General features: G+C 37.0%; 3 protein-coding genes across 4 annotated transcripts; all 3 read left to right on the top strand.

The window, feature by feature from the left end:
- The first annotated feature begins 883 nt into the window (after positions 1-883).
- LOC118435854 lies at positions 884-13245 on the top strand. Of its 2 annotated transcripts, XM_035852325.1 has the most exons (6): positions 884-1067; positions 1903-2025; positions 4293-4337; positions 4410-4469; positions 4544-4957; positions 9161-13245. In XM_035852325.1, exon 6 carries the CDS (start codon positions 10960-10962, stop codon positions 13216-13218), a length of 2259 nt encoding a protein of 752 aa, XP_035708218.1. In that variant the 5' UTR covers positions 884-1067; positions 1903-2025; positions 4293-4337; positions 4410-4469; positions 4544-4957; positions 9161-10959; the 3' UTR covers positions 13219-13245. The 2 variants fall into 2 exon arrangements, with proteins under 2 accessions (XP_035708218.1, XP_035708219.1); XM_035852326.1 differs by having other exon boundaries at positions 4410-4957.
- On the top strand, positions 13239-17775 carry LOC118435855. The gene is made up of 3 exons (XM_035852327.1): positions 13239-15500; positions 15631-16665; positions 16738-17775. Exons 1-2 carry the CDS (start codon positions 13794-13796, stop codon positions 16009-16011), a joined length of 2088 nt encoding a protein of 695 aa, XP_035708220.1. The 5' UTR covers positions 13239-13793; the 3' UTR covers positions 16012-16665; positions 16738-17775.
- Positions 17776-20252: 2477 nt separating this feature from the next.
- Positions 20253-22339, top strand: LOC118435876 (SET and MYND domain-containing protein DDB_G0292140-like). The gene is made up of 4 exons (XM_035852369.1): positions 20253-20723; positions 20782-21146; positions 21232-21923; positions 21996-22339. Exons 1-4 carry the CDS (start codon positions 20331-20333, stop codon positions 22244-22246), a joined length of 1701 nt encoding a protein of 566 aa, XP_035708262.1. The 5' UTR covers positions 20253-20330; the 3' UTR covers positions 22247-22339.
- The last annotated feature ends 1042 nt before the right edge of the window (positions 22340-23381 follow it).

Below are 23381 nucleotides of genomic sequence, written 5' to 3'. Positions count from 1 at the left end.
CTTTTTCTTGTAATTAATTAAGTAATTAATTACTTTTGTAATTAATTACAACAACACTGTAATCTATGTATGTACACATAGAACTGGTGACGATGTACATACAATGGCCAAATTTGCACGGTGCAAATAAATACGTAAAGATATGTATCACGTTTATCCGTTTTGTGTGAGCATAACCATCCCTGTGGTAACGCAAGTAGGATATTCCGACTTTGCTAATGGTTCAACATTTCTTATCATGAGGCCAAGGTTATAATCATAAACTGGAATTGTTGAGGGGACAACATTCTCGCGTGATAAGGTTGTCATTTTGATTAATTTAATGGCTCTTATTTACTGCTCGATGGATTTGATGGATCCTCAGGCTATCCAGTCGTGGAATTTTCTATTACAAAACTTACTGTTTGTTTGCTCAAATACTTAAAGCTGGTGTTACGCAAGTTCTCATACATATGTATATGTAAATATGTACAAAGGGATGCAAGCGTACGAATGATGTAATTTTTGTCAGGCCGAAATTTGGCATGTTTTATAATTTCGACAATTTATGTATGTATCCTCCCCTAGAAATTTCAGACTATGTATCATGGAAATAAAATGACTGTTAAAATGACTGTTAAAATGTTAAAATGACTGTTTTAAATACACACCTAATATTGGCGGTATGAAATTTGCAAAGCCAGGATGTTCGAAACCTGACAGTTTCTTTAAGCGAGTTGTGATACGAAATACACACATAAATCGTTGTGGTGAGTACGCACAAGGTTAATCTGTGGCTCATGGGTTTTTCATGAGTTGGATCTACTCATGTCACGATATATTCTATTTAAGTCACAGTTGAAGTGTGTAAAGTGTCAGTATCATTGCAGACTTTGCACAGATACATACATTCCGGCTCCGCCACCCTTCTTCTATACCCGTACTAAAATAAATTTCAAAAATTAGATCAGCCAACCTGCGAAGCGAATAAAACCATTGCTACGTAGTTTTGGCTAAAATATTTTTCTGCTTGCTGGCACCCGTCGAACCAGACGGGCAAGAGGACCCGTGTCCCTCCGATTATTTGGGTATACACACTATATACAATTTTCGTCGCCTGAAAATTTTAATTGATTTGATTTATTGCTTATTTATTTATTTATGTATTTATTTTCCTCACGCGTAATTTAAGCGAGGAAAACGGATTTTCTTTAAATTTGTCGAGCATTTTATTTATTTATTTATGTAAGATATATGCAAAAGGCAAAATATGGCACACAAGAGACAAAACGTCAATCAACAGTTGATAAATGTATGTCATTTTTGGTACGAGGCTTCCTTAGCTAGAGTACTATAAAAATTTGTTGCTCAAAGAGTTAGTTTTAGCACTACGATCAAATCCGATACTAAAAAATAAATCACTTTGTATGCACTTTTAGAACATCAAAAAGTTTTTCGTATGTATAGTAAAATAACGAGAGGTGTTTTTTTGCGTTTCGTTTGAATTATAGTGACTTGCCATGTTATCAGGCGAAGATTTGCAACTAATCTTAAATTTGAGCAGGCTTAATCAGTTATTATTATTATTTAAATACTTGCACATAATTATTAACAGTGAACGAGAGTTACATACGTTTAGAACCTTCGAAATCATAGTTTAGACAATTTTAGAACTTATTTAGACAAGAATTTCAAAAATTGTACATGCACAGTTGGAGTTAAGATTTACAAAATAAGGGAAATATGTATTTCTGAAGAATTTTTATTTTAAGGATTCGGATTTAAATATTCCAATGTTATTCTACATTTCTTTTTAAACTGCGTGATTACGAGAGTTCCCCTAACTAAATACGCCCCCATAACTAATTTGTGTACATTAATTACGCAAATATCTATGTTGACCCTGATAACCTTGCATTCTAGGAGGCAATAACCGATACCCAAAAAGCAATCCTTGTTTTTCAACCACCACCACTTTGGACGTCAATCAATCATTCCTCATTCCATCATAAACTCAACGTTAAGCTGATAAAAATCCAAATTTGAGTAAGTATTTATTACCACTTAAATGTTTATCAATATCACACAATTGATATTTTATTGCGCATTTACAAGTTCACGTTACAAAGTCCTTGCATTTTGTGGGAAGATAAAGGGGAAAAAATCCTGAAAGCCACATCAGGAATAAAATAAACTGAGGCAATCAAAATATAATAAACGCACAAGTGCCTTTATGCCATGATCGTATTTGCTTCAGCCACGCCCACTCAAATGGGCGAAAGACTCGAAAAAAGCCCTGTTTTCTTCATTAACCTTTTAAGGACGAAATACATATATTTGTGTATTTCAACAATTTTGCCATTGACTATCAAAAAGATAATGAAAATGGGAAAAGTTGAAAACCTTGATTGGAAAAAGTTAAAAATTTGGAGACTGGGGCTTTTCTCAGCGAAAATTTTCAACTTTTTCTATATCAACACAATGTTAAAAACTGGAATTTTCCAGTGTTTAACACTCCACTCCTTGTGTGTATCCAAGAGGTAATCCTTCATATCAAATTTCTCTTGGACTCTGAAAACACTTTCACTTTTATACTCTCAGATACTATTGCTTTCTCATATCCAAGATCAAACTCATTTTTTTTAATTTTGATGTTTTCGAACACACCGTCAGGAAATTTTCAAAAATTTTGAAAAAATTCAAAAAATTGAGTTTTTCTCGGATACGATAAAACAACTATCTGAGAATATAAATGTGCAGAAATTACCAAAATCGGTTAAAAATTGGGTTTTTGGCGAGCCTTTGAAGATGGCGATTTTCGTGTTTTGCTCCCCTTTGAGTGGGTGTGGCATGTGGCCATGGCATTACACCTGTTGGGGTTTCGTACACTCAGGAGATGTGGATACAACATATCCACATGACTTAAACAAATTCATAATTTTGACTAGTTTCAAAACTAAATGTCATCATGCACAGTCATGTTTAAAGTACTTATTTTGCATGTACATATGCATAGTTGCGAAGGCGAAAAAATTAACGGCACTGCATAATAGGAATGTTATCTCCTTTACAGTTTTAATTAAATAATAATGGCTACTCAAGCCGTCATAAATATACTGAAACCGTCAAACAAAAGTGCATTCATACCGTGCCATGATATGAACGTATTCACATTTATAAGTACAACTATCTTTATGACATACTACAATAAATTAGTTCGGTAACACGGAGCATTCCATCAATTTGCTTATGTGGTCACAAACCTATGGAATAAATGCGATATAGGGTTCAGCATAAATTTGTAAATAGTTCCAATTATTGTTGGATTACCGTATGAATTGTACTTAATGTACTATACTGCAGAGAAATTAAATAATAATTGGACGAGAGACATGGTTCTGGTGATCTAATCTGCTTTGGAGACGTTCTGAGGACTATATAAATACGGATAAAGCAACATTTTGTTATTAACCAGCAACCTCTCGTTCCAGGTCTGTAGATTTGCATAAGCATATAAGTGTGATGTGGAGGGTCTTACTGCATATGACTTAATCCACATGGAATGTGGGGCACGACAAATTAAGCAGATATGTATGTAAGTGTGTATATATAGTTAAGTTTGTTGATGTTTTAACTGCGCGTGCCGTTCGCGATTTTTGGTCGGGAATCCGCACAGTGTCAAAATTTACAAAAATTTGCAATAATTGCAATCAATATATAAAAGTTAGAAACACATGACTCAGGCTAAAGGCTCACTTTATTCAGAATTTGAAACCGTGTCAGATGTTGTTTTTAAGTGAATTTTAGACTTTTTCAAAATTTACAAAACCCCCTTTTTGACCACACCTACCTATTTACATATGCACAAATAGAAATTCAAATTAAGTACACACAAATGTTATCCATCTCAATTTGATTGGGTCAATTATATACACAAAACGATTTATGATAATATTGTAAAACATTTCTTAACACTGTGGTCCCAGTGTCGATTTATCCTAAGTTTGTAAAGCAATAAATTAATGGACATGGTAGGTTAGAAAGTCCATTATAGCTTACTCACTTTATTTATTCTCGCCAGACACACAGCCCGTTATGCAAATATATGTATGCATATTGCAGTCATCAGATTAGTTCATTCTACTCGTGTTATGCGAAGGAAAATAGAATCTTATCTTTGATCAAGGGATTTTCTGTGGGTTCAAGTTTTCAGTGCAACATTTTACTGCGTGCACACTTAATGCTCATTATGGGACTATTTTTCATAAATGTGTCTTGCTAAATTGAATAATAAACTAACTTACACTCTTCAGATTACCTTCTGACTCGCCAATCTCTGCCGTTTTTCTCTGTCTTGGGTAAGTTGTTGATGACAAAACAAATTCGCATATCAAAAAATAATTAGAATGCCCATTTTTTATAACGGTTAGTAACTGCCTACATTTTCAAGAGGTTTGCCTACCTCATCGTCATCAGCTGACTGAGGACAGGTAGACAATTGCTATTATATGAATTTAAACATCCTGTCATTAAATTTGGATTCGATTTTTTAAATATTTTGTAGGCCGAGACATGAAGAAGTTTGTAGAGGAAGATATCATAATCCTCCCAAACATTGAGAATGGGCCGGTATGGATTGGCGACTTGTGGAACTGTCAGGACTCGAGTCTGGTCGGCTCCAAGCTATTTTCCTCCCTTGGTGAACTGGACGTCCATCCCTTGGGAGATTATGCGTACGACTTGACCCACATCAAAAGCACGAAGGATCGCATAAAGCCCCTCAACGTGGAAGGCTCCCTTTTCCTGGAGCTCTTGTCCGGCTTGATAAAAGTGGAGGGCAGCGCAAAATATGACTTTGAGGATAAGTCAAGCTCCTTGGAAGAAGAATTGGTCTGTCGCTACAGCCTACGGACTTTCCGCGTGGAAGTTGTTTCAAACGCAGTAATTAATGACCTCGTCCGAGATAAAATCCTCAGAGGTAAATATTTATTACAAATTAAATCAGTGGAATTGAGAGTGACACAAAATATGAATGAATGTTACGTAATTAATTGTATGTACAATGTGAAGTTGGTATTAGGTCAAACGTCAATTGACTCCATTGTTATGTTATCGTCCACATCAACGGTCAAATATTCCTATATTTAAAAGAAAGGGTTCCCGAATGCCCATCGAGTCATGCAAATTATGAACCGGGCTAACATGGTATACTATTGACATGGGTGGAGAGTCCAGGGTACCCACTACGTTTTATTAGAATGTATTAGGACCCCAGATGAAGGATCCTATTATATTTACATGCAAAAATCATATTAGATTGCTAGTAAACGTCCTACACCCCAAAGAGGTGGTGTATTTAAGTACGTAAATTTCATAGTATATTTAACTTAATCATACAGTCCATGTGAAAATTTAAATTTCATCGGCGCCAAGTCTAACTCATGTTTGTGGCTAAGGCTGAGGTTTCATAATTAGCGGCTCCGTTGTTCACAGCAGGGACACATGTGACACGCCAACGCCTTATGTGTGAAGGCGGTCCGATTCAATTTGCACAAATTCAACAGGGTTTGAAAAAATCGCCTAATTTGCGGCTGTCTAAGTGGACTTGCAACAAAAATTGCTGCTAGCTTATAAATAGCTAGTATGTCATGTAGGATTAAATCTCACTTACAACAAAAATGCTCATCTACATGGCCATTTAATGCATGCTAACAGGACCATCATGATGAATAAATTCTAGGACTTATTTGCGTATCTTCACCAAAAATCCAATTTTGCTCGGATTTTCAAAAAAGTTACATATTCTTGATCCCAGATAATTGTTTTATCATATCCAATAGCAATATCAACTTTTTTGAAATTTTCACTATTTTCGAAAATTTCGTGAGCAAGGGTTTCACTTGAAAAAATGCAAAATTTAAAAAAAAGTTGAGATTGTTATTGAACATGATAATGCAGCTATCTGGGATGGCATAATCTAGTTTAGCATTTAACATGCGCACCTTTGAGTGGGTGTGGCGGGCGCAAATGGGGCCATGGCATCAAACCGTTCACTGTGTTTTATTCTCTCATCGGGTACTACGACATATCCCAAGGACATCGAAATCTGTTGATGGCAATTATTGAAGCTTTCCTCCTTAGTTGGGAATATGCATGAATAATTAAACTAGCAAAATCACGCCTGACAACTCTATACTCACCGCACTGTCGGGATGTGCAGTCAAATATGACTGCACATCCCGACAGTTCTGGCCCCATTTTTACATTTGCAATAATATCCAATTATTGCTTCCGGTCCCTCGAAATGTGGCATATACTTGATGATCCAACCAAAAAGAGTTGCATCATATAATCGATGTGCAACTCTTCTAATCTTGCGGTGGATTCCTGGAACCCGCGGTCTAGGGTGGCCTTATCTCTAGGTCTGAGAAACGTCAATAAAGAGTACTCTTCGGCAGGCAAATCCGGTGATGGAGTCAGCATTGACTTGAGGATCCTCCCATCATTGTAGTTGTTGTCACCGTAGTACGGACCGTCCGCTGCCAGAATGTATCCAGTGTCTGTTGTGACTACAATTGGTTTGCACAGATTTTGTAGCTTGTAGTTGGAATAAGTTTGGCGTTGCAGTTGGAATGAGGATGATTTCTCCAGATACAAATACGTTGCATCGAAAACCAAGCAAATATTCTTAGGAGGTAAAGTGATCAGGGATCTCACAAATGGCGATGTATGTCTCAATGCTATTTCTTCCCATGTGATGTGACACGAACTATATCCCAGAAAACGTGGCAAAAATCTCTTCGCCAACGATGCTGTGACGCTGCTGAGGACATCGCTAACACTGGACTGGTGCTCAATTCCAAGTAGAAAAGCCAATATTCTTTGCGGGAGGTCTAATCTTAGCTTCACAAGAAATATTGCAAGGGCATTCCTTGCAGTTCTAACTGGACTGTTTCTAATGTCTTCCCGGCGCCCGGCAGTATTTCAGTACTTGGTCGAACTGTTCACGATTGAGCCCAGTGAAAATCTCGTACTCTTCAGATACCATTTTCGAATCTGCGTTGAAGTCGATCGGAAGTTGTTTCCTAGTTGCTTCCTCCGTGATGACATGAATCCATTCCACCAATTCTGAGTTCGTGACCCGCACGTTGTCCCTTGTTCCCTCAATTATTTGTAATGTTGGTTCTGTGAACGTGAAACCCATCAAATGATCACGACAGCATCTTGACCCCGGAGATATGTACACTTTTTTTCCTTAGCCAAGTCTCCTTGATAGCTTGTTTCGGAACACGAGACCGACCAGACGGATTGAAACACAGGGAGCATCGACACTCCGAATTGGAGTAGCTTCTTATTCCATGAATTACGTGTGTAGATTGAGCACACTGTGATGATGACATCGAAAATGTTGCGACCGCAATAGAGACTTGAGATTCAGAAATAGGCACCGACTGATCCGTTATTTGAGAGAGATCAGGGTTTAGGATTGGTTCCGAATTTAAACTGAAGTCTTCACAGTCGATGTGGTAGGATAGTTCTGCATTCTCGTACAAATCGATGAAAGAGTCCACGATATCATTTGGCATTGGTTCGTGATAAAACACACGTTGGGATTCCTACATATGTAATTATAATTTGAAGTGACACAATAATTTAAATAATTTTGGAAATGCTGGAGCAATTACCATTTGACTTGTCTCAGTAATTGGGTCAGATAATAACTCAATACTCCAGAACGAGGTCATGTTGCAGAGACTCCTCTTGGTGGTTTTCATGGGGGCAGAAGTCCGGAGCATGATCAGTCGTTAACTCTAGATTTGTAGCATCTTTATAATTCCTTTCGTCGTCGTCTTCTCCCAACTTTTGCCGTTTTTGAGGGAGATTTTGGCTGCCTTGGTCTCTATTCTCTCGTAGCCGTCTCATCTTAACATTCGCCACCTGACATTATAGCCATTATTTAATTAATGAGTGCATACATAAAAATAGTCATTATGTCTCACCTCAGAGTGGCAATGATTGCAGATGAGGTCATTGCGACTGTATTTTCCCTATCATTTCCAACAAGTTCACAAAAAGAATCCCAGAGGTACGAAGTCCTGACTCGATTTGACTTCGTCACCCTCTTTGTGTGGCACAGAGCGCAGTTTCTTTTTCTCTTCGTAATTAACCACCTAGGGTCTTCAAAATAAACATAAATGATGCCAAAAGTGATGCTTCCAGTATTTAAGGTATTTTTGCAATGATTTTCTGCTGTTTGGATGGGTCATAATATTATTATCCGGCATAACTACCATGATGGTTATCAAAAATTATGCAAACAAAATTAATTTTCGCCCAATTTCCATGCAAAAACCCTCTTGGGAAGCAAGGAGTGACCCCATCACGCCAAAATAAGAGATTGCCAAGAGGAGGACTAATCAATTATTTATTAGTTCCCCCAACTTTTCTTAAGCGCACCAACTATCCCTTACTTTGGCGTATATCATTTTTAAGTCGTCAAAGTCTAGCCCAGATTGATAATCTTCCGCGGTGGGGACCTTTGGTCGATGACAAGGTTCATTAATTTGCTGTCATACTTAAACTCCACTACCGACCTATAAACTGTACTGTGCGACGGATTAGGTTCGCAGGAATCTTTGTGCAATGTTTCCGGAACATTAAAATTGAATTTTTAACGTTAACAACCGAAACGTAAAAAATGCCATTTTCTCCTAAATTCCATTTTTACTACGATATCTGAATTTGATAAAAGTTTGTGAAGGAATAAGATATCCAAATCTTATGATTTTTCAGGCGCAATTTATATGATGTAGGATGAATGAATTGAAAAAATCCTAGTTTTGTATCTTATCTCTGAAGGTACGATAGCCATTACTAACTGAACCTCCCTTGGAATTAATCAACAATTAGGTTTACATGTATGAAATATGGAAAAGTTGATGGTTAACACATTGCGGCTGGTAATATGACTGCTGGTAAATGTCCGGCTGCCTCTCTTTGTACCCGCAAGATATAAGACTTCCCAAAAAGTATTTACTTCGATCGTCAGATTTTGAATTTTTTCCCCGGAACCGTTTTGCTCTGATCCTTAAAACTTTTAGATTTCTCCAAAGTATACTGTCCGTGTATAATTATTAAACATTATTCTTTAATGTGTCTGCTTAATATTTTTTTTTTTCAGGAGAACTCAAAGCAACCCATGTCGTGAAGCAAGTGCAACTGGGAGCCCACATCTCTGCAAATCTACGAATTCGCGACAAGACATTCAAAGTTAACACTGAAGCGGATGGAAATTTAACTCAATCTAGATGTACAAGGAAAAGAAAGTCAACTTTTGACGGAAGGTCGAAAATTTTTCAAAGTCGCTACCGAATGTCTACAGTTGTATAAAATTCAGCAAAAGTCTGCCCAAGATTTAATTACTCTGGGGAATGAATTTAACGAAAAATTGGGTCCTACCATAATTCAAGAAATTTTGCAAAATTTTGTTTCTGAAGGAAATTCTGAGCTGTATGGGGTAGCAGCTTCAAACTCAACTCCCGAATGTCAAATCCACACAAGTTTTGCTGCCCAACAGAACTGGTTGCAAACCAAATGTTTACCCGTTAAACTGTTGTTTTTGTCTGCAAAAAATTGTAAAAACGGCTCCGACTTGGCTCAGCTTTACTCAATTGCCAGCCTCCTAAAAGGAATTGGAATTGATGTTGCGATATCCCTTCCATCAGTTGGAGGTGAAGAGCCAATCACTACCCCAAAAATTTCAATAAAAGCGAAATCCGACCCAGAAGAATTTGAGGATGTGGGTCATGTGGTTCGCGTGCTTTCTCTGATGGTTGATCAGGTCAGTGAAGTTGAAAAACGATTTTTCACAGCCTACTGCGCTACGCGAGGAATTTCATTTCCCTTGTCCAGTCATGTGAATGAAATTGTTGGACTCATAACAATTTTGAAACAAGTTAAAGGAATTAAGATTGCAAATAATTACATCCAGTTGAGAGAGTGCCTGGTCAAATCTGAGACCGCGTACTCGTTCGTTATCACTATGGAGGGATGGAACTACTTTGAATGCGTTGCCGCATATAATCTTTTGTCAGTTTCGTTGGCTGAGGACACATCTGTACAGTCAATTGTTGGATCCTTTCAACTCCGTGGCCTTCATAAAGAAACACCATTGGCGTTTTTATTTGAGGGAGAAACACTTTTAGCTGTGGCTGATGATACTTTGGAGCTCCAAATTTTAGTTGATGGCATCAAAGAGAAAAATGTTGAGGGTAACATAAAAGAATTCATGGAGGACCAGAAATATTCTCTCAACGAACAGAGAACAAATTTCCAGGCAGAAATTGTAGACTTATTTTGCAAACGAAGAATGGCTGCAAGAAATCCTACTAGCAACCTGTTTAAGCAAGTGTTCCCTATTGAACCTGCCAAGGAAGTGGAGTTAGCCATCAATTACCTTATAGGTTGCCTCATTGTTCCGCTAAATAATATGTCGTTTGGTTTGGCGTTTTTGTTGCAACTTTTGAAAATGAAAGATCCATCAATTCACATGCCAAGGGAAATTGAGGCTGAACTTGTAAAAGCAGACCCGAGTGAAATCAATTTGGCCCAATACTATCCCCAAATACTGACTTTATTGAATACAATCAATCCTTTCCAGTGTGCGGTGAACGTTGCAATACAAAGATTGAAGAGTCACCCTCAATGTGAAGAATCAGTAGAAGAAATTAAGCTATCTATTTTAACCGTAACTAACCACCCGGCCTGTGTTAGCCAGGTTAAGGAACAGTTGATGAATGCAACAGAAGCAGATCCATACTTAACCGAAGTTACAAGAGTATTCTTTCCATTTTGGAGAAATGCACAGCTCAAAGCGAAGAAACTAAACCAAATTCTCGAATTATTTCAGCAATATTTGGCTTCATTAATTCTGCCTCACCAAAAACTTCAAATCCACCAGCAGATTTAAATAACCAAAACATGTACTCGAGCTATTTTAAGGATACGTTCTTGCAAGAGTTTGTTTCCAAACTGAACAGCACCGTTGCAACAAAATTGGAGAAGAACTTACAGCACCGCAGGTATTACGAAGTGCTCAGCGATCTAATGCACCTAGCATGCGGGAATTCGTCCCTGTATCAAGTTCGAATCCTTCTGGAGGATACATTCACATTAGAAACTAAGCAATTGACACACTTTCTACAGACGATTCTCCTCCTCAACTTGAATCAACAAGAATTTATTTTTCAGAAGAGCTCAGTGAAATATTTATTAAAACGAGTGCTAAATTCTGAGAATTGCCTCGAACTAATTCAAACAAGACTTTGCTCCAATAGTGTGCCTGACTTCTTGCCAGACTTTCTAAGGGAAAAGTTAACCCCGATTCAAAGTGTTGGAGAAGGGCTGGTTCAAATCCCTGAAAAGGTGGAAACGGTGAAGGAGTTGTTTGACATCTCCCAACAGCTTTTTCAACAGGAAAACATTCCGACCGACTATGTCCGACTTGTATTGAACTCATTGGCAGAAAACGAGGAAATTAAAACTGCTCTCAGCATTTCCTCGGATGAGTATGGCTACAGCGAAGAGCAAAAGGTTTTCAATCGCCCGTTTAACAAGGACACCCTCAAATTCGCCCGTGAAAAAATGCGAGAGTACATGGATAAGCCCAAAGATTTAGTAAACAGTAATCCTCCCCAAGACTGTAAAATTATTCTAGATAATCCAGCAGCCAATCATTCTTTGAATAATATAATTGAGCAAAATATTCAGCGTTCTACTCTTCCGGAAACTGCAAATGTGCTAGCCACCCGTGGTTCCCTTCTACTTGTTGGATACCATCCTTCAATTGACCATAAGAGATTTCTAAGGGTACAGAAACTTTTACAACAACCACGGTTCAACCGGAATGACAAATGCGAAGCAATTATTTCTCAGATTCTGCCCTACATTTTACAAAAATTGAAGATGTGGGGAGTTTTCGTTTTGGAGGATAGATTGCTAGATCAAATGCTTCCAAATTGTCAGAAGATTCCAACTGTTACCGGTGGAGGTAAAAGGTTTCGCAAACCAGGGGACGGTAGCGAATGCAATGCATCGGTTGTTCACTCAGCCATACAACAACCAAATCAAATTAAATCCGATTGGGATTCGATAACAATCTCAAAACTGGACATTTTCTCCAGCCTAGTGTATCTCTGTGACCCCCTCGTGCTCCAGGATATCATCAGGATTCTAACCTTTTTCCCATTAGCAGTACCATTTATACTGCCGCAACTAAATTTTTCCCTTGATGATGAACCCACCAACAGAGGATTCACCTCCATGAAATTCATTTTGCAAGAAAGTTCCATAAAATGGGAAACCAAGTCTGGTTCTATGGTGCACAACAAACTATTTGTGGATCCTTACAAAATGATTGTTGCCATCAGAATCGGGGCAAGCTCTGGACGGGAAAGCGGAAAAAGTACAATTCTTACCCAACTGTTTAACGGACGGGACACCTTTGCCTCAAAAAGCAATGCTGGATCTGAACGTGGGCCACCAAAATGTTTGTCAGGGTCGGCCGAACTCGTCGTTTTAACAAAGGAAACATGTTCCCCTCGTCTTTTCAATTGGCAAAATGGGATTGATATAGGAAAACCACAGCACTCAATCGCCTCCCACTATTCATCTTCAGAACTAGCTGAAGCCCTACTCTTAGTAAATCTACACGGAAACGGGGCTAAATTACCACATCATATCAACTATTTGAAGAAATACGCTTCTGCATTCCTTGTATTTTTTGCGGACGCTGCTTTTCCTAAAACCCAAGAAGAGTTTGACAAAATTTCGGAAATGTGGAGTGGAACCCAGTTTTACACCGTGATCATCGACCCCTCAAACGAGAACGCAGACGGGTCGTCAGATGGTATTGTATATACGAGCGATCTTGTCAACGATAGCAGTCTGGACGGGGTTAGAAATTGCTTGGCAGAATGCATTAATTTTCAGCGGATGGAGCAAAGGGATGCCGATCACCAGAATACGAGCCTTGAGAAAATTCAACCAGTCACACCCATTTCCACAGTATTGTCTTCACAACTTATCAATATTTTGGAAACTGACTCTTGTGGCTTTGTAAGGGAACTATTGAAGTTGCAAACAAGGGGTGCGAATGCTTATGGAAAGCACAAAGATGTTGGATCTCTTCTGGAAAGTTGTGGAATTGGGTCAGCAATATTAATAAAAATAACAGTCTAATCGGGATCCTCACCTTGCCTCTCAATCAACGGAAGCTAGCTTTTGCTCATCTTGATAAAGGAACGTCCACTCTATCTGCTAATCAGACCAAAGGGCAAAAGTCTCATCTTTTCAAACTTTTGCAACAACGATGTAGCACCGTGCCTCTAAATGTTACCCAAAACTTACTTCAACAAAATGAAATACTTGAGCAGAAAATCCGTCTTACCTATAAAGAAATTGAAAATAACAGTTTAGGCCTAGAACATTTCTACAGAGAACTGGGAAAACTATACGAGTTGGCTCAGACTTTCCCAAAAGAACCAAACAATTCGAGGCTCATTTCGTTGCCCACATTTTACGGTGAGTTGTTGGCCGAAGGGCACGCAATAGAATTATTGGACGGGGACAATGGTCACTTTCATGGAGTTTGGTTTGACCAGATTTGCCACTCTATTTGCAATATCAACCCAAAAATCCGGATTTTTGTAATTAGCATAATTGGACTACAATCCTCAGGCAAGTCTACATTGTTGAATGCTCTATTTGCTTGCAAGTTCGCCGTCTCCGTAGGTCGATGTACCAGAGGACTCTTTATGCGCCTACTGTTTTTGGAAGATGACTTGAAAGGAGAATACGGAGTGGATGCTATTTTACTAGTTGACACTGAAGGACTAGGGGCCCCAGAAAAGATGAATGACCCAGACTGCGAAAGAAAGGATAGACAACTTGCCACCTTTGCTATGAGTATCAGCGACTTAACTTTGGTAAACGTTATTGGAGAATCCGTTCGGGACCTCACTGAAATTTTGCAAATAGTTATTGTCACCATGGCTCGACTTGATAAGGCCGAAATGACTCCAGACATTTTAATGGTGCAACATTTAACAGAAAGAGATGCAACAAAAACCCTGCGAGGTTCCGAGGAATTTTGTAACGCCATAAAAGAAGCTATTGACTTGACTGAAAAGAAAGAAATGGACATTGGAATACGGAACAGCAAGTCCCTCACCAAACTTCTTCAGCGGGTACAGAATGGGTCGCATCTCAAGCAATTTCGCCCTTTCAAAAATGGATCTACTGTAAATGCTCCACCGTCAATGGAGTATCACGAAGATGTTGTTGAGTTGTATTCAATAATTCTGGAATCCGTGAAACAAAAAGTCACTCAATATCGGGATCGAGAGTTTTGCACTTGGCACAATTTAATTGGAAGTTACTGGGAAGCTGTAGAAGAGCAGGATTTCACACTTCGATTCAAGAACATCGCGGCAATAAATGAATTTATTGATCGAGGAGTGAAAATTGCTAAGGTTAAGCAGGCAGCAGAGAAATCGTTTTCCTCTCACGCCGCGAAACACAAGGTCGCGTTCTCGGCCAAAATCAAGGAATTAGAAGACAATTTAAAAATGGAATCGTGGGGAGTTGAAAAAGAAAATCTAATGAATATTGTAAAAATCGATCTCCGGTCAATTCCAATTTCGTGTGGGTCCACTAATTCTAACCCACCGTTCGACCAGTGTTCAACATTTTTGACGCTGAGAAACGATCTGTACACACAAGTTGAAAACCAGCCTTGTGAAGTTGATACAAAAGACACAATACAAAAATTTATCATAAGGACGCGCGAAGGAATAATTCAGCAACTGGATCAGGAAGCGAACGCTAGGAAAATAAGATTTGGAAAATTTTCTGAGCTGGATCACATAATACAGAAATGCCTCCTCGAAAGTGGAGATGACGGCTACAGCGAGCGGAAAGTTGAAATGGTGCTACCAGCTGTTAAACGGGAGGTTTCAACTATGCTAAAAGTAGTCCCAGTAAAGACAAGGATTATGGATGAAATTAGAAATTACTATAAAAATGACTCTGCTGTCCTGCAAGGTTTGAATACTGGTCGTATTATCTTCAAAGAATTTCGTGACATTGAAGCAATAGATCCTAACTGGTATAAAAAAATTAAAAACGCCGTGCTAGGGTCCGATGGCACTCTTAGTTTGCATCTAATTAATGAACTGGAAGCTACTTTGGGAAATTTGCCTGTGCAGATGCTGAAGGAAAGAAAAGAAGACATTTTTCAGAATGGAATGACTTGGACTTTCCGAACAAACGTAAACGAAATTTTGCAAGCATTCGAAGACCAAAGGCTCGAGAAAAAAAAGCTAAACTCGAACTTCAAATGGGAGGCCCATTTATTTGCCCTTAACAAATATTTAGTGGAGATGGAGAAAAGGGAAAAACTGTGGAAACGTGATAACGACCCCTTACATATTTTGGAGAATAATATATCAACTTACAGAGAGGTAAAAGTCTACTAATACCTTTATATATACATTAAATGCAAGTCGCAATAATTGTGTTTTCTTTATTTCCACTTAATGTAACTAAATATGTGCGAACAATAAGATTGTGTCCTTTTGAAAAATTTTGTAGATGATAAAAGTCCGGCTGGAGAACGGATATGGATCAGAGGCGGAAGGGAAGATTTTATGCAAACTATTATTTGAGGCGATTAGGAAACGCGCACAACAATTTGCAGACAATCATCAAATTACGTTCGTTCAAAGTCAATCCTGGCTATCAAATGGACAAAGAGTCCGTCTAAAGTATTTTGCTGGATTGGCACGACAAGTAAATGAACAAAATAAGGAACCAGCATTGCAACATTTTAAAAATCCAAAGAGAGCAATTAATCAGTGGTTTAAAACTAAACTGAATTCATTCACAAAGGAAAGAGCAATCAGAGCTTTTAAGGACACTATTGCGGCAGAACTAGCCAATGTAAGACAAAACCTTGCAAATTCTGCGGATTAATTGACCATGAAACGTTTTGCGGATAGCTATCTCAACGTTTCAAATGAAATGGTGTACAAACCAAAACAGACACCTGAGCAAGTTGACTTCGTTCAGCTTAAGATCTCGCTATTAAAAGCTTTTATGGAAAGTGAGAAAAGACAAGAATTGGAGGAAAACATTACTATCGTGGATCTGTCAGAGGTCGAAAGCTTGCAAAATTTGATGGGTTGTACTTTTCATTGTCTTCTATGCAACGGGATTTGCTGGGGCGCAAATGGTCATGAAAACGATAGCGGTCAGCAAGCCAAACATCACACTTGCCATCAACCCATGGGTTTGGCGGGATGTAGTAATAAATACACCAAAGTACTCTTGCACCGCTCTTGTGACATGGAAAGGGACAGTAATGTTTGGTGGCACAATAACGAAGAGAAGACCACATGGAAAAAACTCACTTACCTCCCAGAATATAGAAATTGGATTTATGAAGGACACTCATATATGAAGGAGTTCGATGACTTGATGAAATGGTTTTTTGTAAATCTTCATGCAGATATTGCTTCTCGATCTGAGGGAAAATATGCACCAGCCAATATCCCTAGTGGCTTTCTTAGCTACGAATTTAGTAGTATTTTGTCAACCATTCAAGCAAAAATTGGATTTGAGTAAGAGGTGAAAATTATTTCTGTTACAAATTTTACAATCTAATATCTGCATTGCGTCTGATTTTATTTCTATATCTAGAGACATTGATTTAATGGAGCCGAACATATTTTGGATTGCAAATGTTATACTGTTTGTCGATGCAACCTTGATGGGTGTTTACACATTTTGTTTAGTAGTAATTAAATTTATTGCATTTTGCTATCACTATTAGAAAGTTAATCAATTGCATGTGTTAATTTTAAATAGCCATAATTCACCATGTGGGTCCAACATTTTAATCTATAATATTTCACAAAAACAAGAATAAATGCGTTGATAGATTAATGGAACATGAAAATCGATGTGAAAATTGAGGGTGTCCAAGAAATGATAATATATGCATGTCGTAAATCAATCTGATTTTTATGTAACTGAGAAAATAAAGTTGACAGGGAAAACGAAAAATTCATCTCGGGCACTCGTTTCCCTTCAAAAAATACAGTAAGTCACCCGTTACAGGTGACTCTGCTCTCAAGTGAAAGCTCAAATTATAAATGAATGATTTATGAGGAGAAATCCAGGAAGACAAGGATGAGATACGACGTAATAGAAAACAAATAACTCTAAAAAAAGTAGCGAACTTTGCAAACAATACGACCACGTTATTACCACGTGCTACCCCCCAGCCCCTTCGTCACAATTCGTGGAGGTGGTTTATGGAGAGGGAAACCACGTGTAGGGGGAAGATCGGAGAGAGGAGTGGGGGAAGGGTTTCGGAGGACGACCTCCGTTGAAATGGGAATGCGATAGCTAACTAAACTGAAATTAATTGTGTTTTCTGAATGTTTCTCATCTTAATTGAATTTTAAAGTACGCATGATATTGATTGAACCAAGACGTAAATATGTCAAAACAATTTCGTTGAGACCGCGTCGTCGCCTTATCAGCGGGATTACCCAACGGCGAGGTTGTGATCATTTAAAGTTCACACATTTGAGTAGACTTGCGTGGACTAGACAAACAAAACATCACGTGATAACCTAAAGTACTCGTTACTTGATTATTATGAAATTGGAATTGGAATAGATTTGGGTAGTTGGCATTACACAAGCTGAAGACTCGCAAATCTCACCAGGCATTTACCGTGGAAATATTTACGTTAGTTTGACGCTAAAAATGACAGATTTATATTTCAATAAATATATGCTCAATAATAATGCACTAATAACATTCTAACAAAGCTACATACAAATTTGCTCAAATTCGTTACGATTATTCGTTATTTTGCCTAAATAAAGTATTGTAGATTTTAACCTAAGGAATTTTTTTAACGTTGCAAAGGAATTTTTTTAACGTTGCTAAGGAATTTTTTTAACGTTGCTAAGGAATTTTTTAAATGTTGCTAAGGAATTTTTTAACGTTGCTAAGGATTTTTTTAACGTTGCTAAGGCATTTTTTTAACGTTGCTAAGGAATTTTTTTAACGTTGCTAAGGAATTTTCTGGTCTCATAATGATAACAATAATCATAACCATAACCATAACCAAAATGTGATTGGTTCATTTAAAATGCCAACAGCCAATCAAAATGCAGGAATGTCACGGAAAATTTCACGGGACGGACTTTTCGAAATTATAAAATAGATTGAGAGACGTGACTTATTCTTGTTTAAATATGCATATAAGTTTCTCAAATGTATCATTAGTTCTACAAGTAGTCAGCGATCATTTCCACTTTTAAGTGTTACTAGATATCGTACAAAAGTGGGGCAAAATTCGATCGAGTATAGAGCAAACTTTGGAACTCGCTGCCTCGTAGTTGGTCAATTAATATTACATATAATAAATTTGTTCAACAATTTAGGGAAATTTTGTTGACTCGGAACAAGAATTGTTATTTGTATTATTAGTTAAGTATAGATTAGTCGCTTCTTAAATTTATAGCAATTGTGTCATGGATTGAAAACCAGTTTATATTAATTAACTGATATTTGTTGACATATTAATAAAGGTTTACTTGACTTGACTTGATTCCTAGTTTTGTCAAACAAACATTGTATTCCTGTTTTCAAAATTCTTTTATGAAGTACTATTTTAAGTTCACGTTAATTTTAGTCATAATAACAATAATAAGTTGGTCTTTTTCAAGTTTAGGGAATTGGTTAAACGTCGACTTCTACATGATTATATGAACAAATATATGATTATATGATTATATTTATTTGGTTAGATGGCTGAGAGGTAATCATATTGGATACAGTTTTTGTAACCAGTGTCTTTCCTTAAGGTTTCATATTTCATTTGCAGCACAAAGATTTGATATTAGGGAAGCTGAATGAAGGTATTTACTAGGTTATTTACTAAATAATGTGTAACTAAATAGATTTAAAATTTCATCCATAATATTCGTTTCTGTAGAACTTGAAATGGAGAAAAGAAAATGATATCGACAATATTTTAAATTATACAAATTATACAACAATTCCTCAGTCCTGAAACGCGGGATGTGATAACCCTCTACGGGAAGGATAACAGCGAATGGAAAGCTGAATTTTTAACATCAATAGATGCTACTCAATTTACCACGGAGTTTGGAGGTGTAAACAACGAAAGTTATTCGATGGAGGATGTTAGAAAATTGCCATATATGAAGTGTCCTACACTCTGTCTCAAAATGAAGAGATAGTTTTGGAAAATGCTCTTATTTTTTAATGGTTGAATCCTGTGGCCTAAGGTTTTATTATATTATGGTAAAGGTCTTGCCACATTATCATGCCAAGTTTCATTTAAATTTGATTCAAATCACAAAATTTATGGACAACCACAAAAAATTAGTAAAATTCAACTGTTTCAAAAGTAAGAGATAGGGCGTTTTTCAGCAATTGAATTACCTAATAAGTTAACCTTTAATGGCTAAATAACTTTGCAACCTATTTTAACAATTAGAGGAACCCCCTTTGGCCAGAATTACGGAGATTATTCGTCGCTTCATCGAATTATTTAGGTGCCGAAGGGCCTCTAAAGGGATATTTTCCCTTTAGATATGATGCCGATTAATTTATGCATTTTAATATTTGGGTGTAAGTTACATATTTGGAAAATATGTCTAGTTTGCCGTTGATTCGGGATGCAGAAAAGGAAAAATAACGGAGGAGGAGGTAGAATTCAATGTACAGATCAAGATAGTAATTAATTTATGTCGTTAAAATTGATTATTTAGAAGAAGACAATAAATCAGTTAAGTAAAATAATGCAAGAATTTGATGAGAACGAGAATGATAGACGAGTCACCCGTGGAAGTGGTGCAGGTACGTCACTCTCGCTAATATTAGAATTGTTTTTCAACCCCACTTGGCATTGCTCTCTTGGATATGCAACACAGTTTAAATAAATGCTTACGCTTTTCTTTATCACCACATGTACTTGTATAAATAAAGTCTCTGAATGAATAAAACCCAAATCCACTTATCCCGATTTGTGATCATAAAATAAACCCGAGTTTCTAACAAAAGGCAGAAGATTATATTCACATGTACAGCACTGCCTGGTCTAAAAATACCAGATTTTAACCAACCCTTCCTCCCATCTCATTCATTCAGACTTTTCAATCCTTACATGTTACACATATCTTGCAAAAATAAGATAAACAAAAATTAATTAGACCACTTACTCAAATATTTCTCAATTTTCTCTCATGGCGTCCTTATTCACACCATACGTATCACCATCCCCAACTAATTGTGCATTCTGCAATATTTCTTCCACATGTGTTTGTTCATCTTGTAAAAAAGTTGCCTATTGTAGCAAACAACATCAGCAAAAACATTGGAAAGATCATAAACCTTTGTGTTTTCCAATTGTTTTGAAAAATAATAAAATTCTTGGGAGACACTTGATCACCACGAGAGATATAAAACAAGGAGAAATAATTTTGAAGGAGCAGCCACTAATTTCAGGTCCACATTTTGGAGAAGAAACCCCGGATTTTATAAACGGGCCAATTTGCTTAGGTTGTTTTAGACAAGTTGAGACAAATTATGCTTGTTCCAAATGCGGATGGCCAGTTTGTGGAGTTGAGTGTGAAATTGTATGGATTTGCATATTAATTATATTTTGCAAATTAATAATAGAATTATATTTTGCAGAATAAACAGCATTTGGAACTAGAATGCAAAATATTTACACAAGCGAACAGAAAGTTTGCAAGCTTAATGGAAAATTTACAAAACTTTAATATCTATGAAGCAATTACCGTTCTCCGTTGTGCTTTACAAAAAAGGGTGAACCCCAAAAATTGGGAGAAGATCAAGAGTCTCCAATCCAACCATGGGAAACTGAAGGAATCAGAAATTGGAATTAAATTAATTTCCGGCTGCATATCCTTTATTCGCGATTTTTGTCAATTAACAGATTTGTCTGATGAAGACATCTCCCATATTTTGGGTGTTATTGCAATCAATGCATTCTTTTCTGATGATGGCGTTCCCGTGGACGGTCCAAGAGTTTATAGGTTGCGTTGTTTAAATTGAAGAAAATTACTAATTTTTTTAAATTTGCAAATTTATTTATACCCAATAAATTCTTGTTTTTTTCAGAAATGGGACCTACCTTTACCACATTGCGAGCATGTGTGCCCATAATTGCACCCCAAACACGGCCTGGTCAATCAAATCCAACTCTGAAATGCATTTGATGGCCACCGTTTCAATTAAGATTGGAGAAAGTGTTACAATTTTGTATTGTGATGGAACCCTGCCAACGAGAGAAAGGAGGATGCAATTGAAGGAAGATAAGGACTTTGACTGCTCATGTGACAGATGCAGCAGTCCAAGTGAAATGTACAGTTATTTCACAGGAGTAAAATGTTGTGAGAAGTCTTGTGCGGATAATTTCTATTTACTTCCTGTGGATAGAGCAGGCGAAACTTGGAAATGTGAAAATTGCAATAAGGAAAAATCTAGGGAATTTATTGAATCAATTTATTCTAAAATTGATGCAGATTTAAATTCCTTGAATCTTGAGGATGATTTCACTCACAGTGCTGTAGAAAGATTGAGCAATGTTATTTCAAAATACGCGGGAGTGATGCTACACCAAAATCATTTTAAAATCTATAACATGGCGACAGAGTTGATCCAGAGAATTTCATTTCTATTATCGCAACAACAATCAAGAAATTCAAAGATTAAGAAAAGAGAAAATAAATTGGTGGGATTGCTACTTGATTATGGGGCGATGTTGATACACGTAACAGATATTATTTTACCAGGCTTAAATCGACAGAGAGGTATAGATTTTGAAAGGTTACACATTTTCGAAATTTATTTTATAATTTTTAAATTTAAATAAAACTTTTCAGGACGGATTTTATATTATATGCAAAAAGGGCTAATTATACGATTATTTGACGGAATCAAACATACTAAGGGTGGGGATACGTCCCAGTCTGATCAATGGAGAGCTAAACTGGACCAAGTGCTCAAAATAAGGAGAGAAGTTGGAAAAATATTTGCAGGCGAAATGGAAGGATTTGAAGAATTTTATATTGGTATGGAAATGACGATTGAGCATCCGGAAATATTAAGGCTTCAAAAGATTTTAGGAAATTGATTATGTTCACGGTAACTTGAATATGTTTGTAAATGAGTGCTCAAATAAATTAAGACGTATTGCTTCAATAAAAACTATACTAAATAGCATTAATAATCGCATGATTGTTCATAATTTGTCGTCCGTAACATCTTGCGACTGTTATATTAGGTTACGTGAAATATAGGCATAAGATGTAAGTAGGTAGAAGATTAAATGTATATAGGTATAAGTGCAGATGAAGACACATAAATTTGTCTCAAAAGATACAATCTCTTGAACTTGACTTTTACTTTCAGTGCAGTTCCTGGAAAAGAGACCCTTTTTGAGTCTCACTCTCTTAGTGATTATTACTCTGAGGAGGAAATCTCAAACATTCAATACTGTATTTAGTAGATATGTTTTGTTACACGATATGTACGTAATGGAGGAAAGGGGGTATAAAAAGGACCGTTGGACCACAGAACTGGACAGTTCTTGGAGACCTCTTTGCTCCATAACTTGTTTCCTTTCAAGTAGGGTGTGATTTCCACCGTCGTTTTATCCCTAAATCGGAGGTGCAATACTCCGGGCATTTTTGGATATTTCTTCATCCGAAAAGACTTTTGACTCTTTGACAGATCTCGAGACCACACTGACTCATAGAATTTTGGAGAGAAAGAATGTATAGATTTTAAAATAATTAGTCTAGTAATTTATCTGGTTAATTAAAAAAGGGTTTTAGTTATTAGGTAGTGATTTTATTTACAAAAGTTTTGATTCCTTCAGTGGTTTAATAGTGTATGTCAACAAGTGAAATTCGGGAGTAATTATTTGTGCAAATTTATCATTGGTTGAATAAATGATTAGAATTTCTGTGAAATAATTCTTGTGCATATTGCGGGCAAATTCTTTATAACAGCGACCATTTGTGACGTTTTTGTTAGAAGACTACAAGACATTCGAATATTACATCCGCCTGGATTTTATTTAATAAATTCAGGCTATACATACATCTACATTGGAGGAATACGCTTTGACTTTAAAAAACCGAAAAAAATTTGAAATCACCTTCACCAAGCCTAGCGACAGTCACGGTGAACTTCTCCCTCAATGCTGATCTGCGTAAAACAGTGGGATATGTTCCGGCTGATAGGCATTACAAGCTTTTGTATGT

This window comes from Folsomia candida, unplaced genomic scaffold (genome assembly GCF_002217175.1).
Source record: "Folsomia candida strain VU population unplaced genomic scaffold, ASM221717v1 Fcan01_Sc005, whole genome shotgun sequence".
Lineage (NCBI taxonomy): Eukaryota > Metazoa > Arthropoda > Collembola > Entomobryomorpha > Isotomidae > Folsomia > Folsomia candida.
The sequence above is the reverse complement of the archived record's forward strand: the minus strand, read 5'-3'. Positions and strand labels throughout refer to the sequence as shown.

Coding starts and splice junctions, on each gene's coding strand:
- LOC118435854 (XM_035852325.1), top strand. CDS start 10,960: ATGTACTCGAGCTATTTTAAGGATACGTTCTTGCAAGAGTTTGTTTCC.
- LOC118435855 (XM_035852327.1), top strand. CDS start 13,794: ATGCGCCTACTGTTTTTGGAAGATGACTTGAAAGGAGAATACGGAGTG. Junction 15,501..15,630: donor ATATATCAACTTACAGAGAG/GTAAAAGTCTAC, acceptor AAAATTTTGTAG/ATGATAAAAGTCCGGCTGGA.
- LOC118435876 (XM_035852369.1), top strand. CDS start 20,331: ATGGCGTCCTTATTCACACCATACGTATCACCATCCCCAACTAATTGT. Junction 20,724..20,781: donor GTGGAGTTGAGTGTGAAATT/GTATGGATTTGC, acceptor TATATTTTGCAG/AATAAACAGCATTTGGAACT. Junction 21,924..21,995: donor AGGCTTAAATCGACAGAGAG/GTATAGATTTTG, acceptor AAAACTTTTCAG/GACGGATTTTATATTATATG.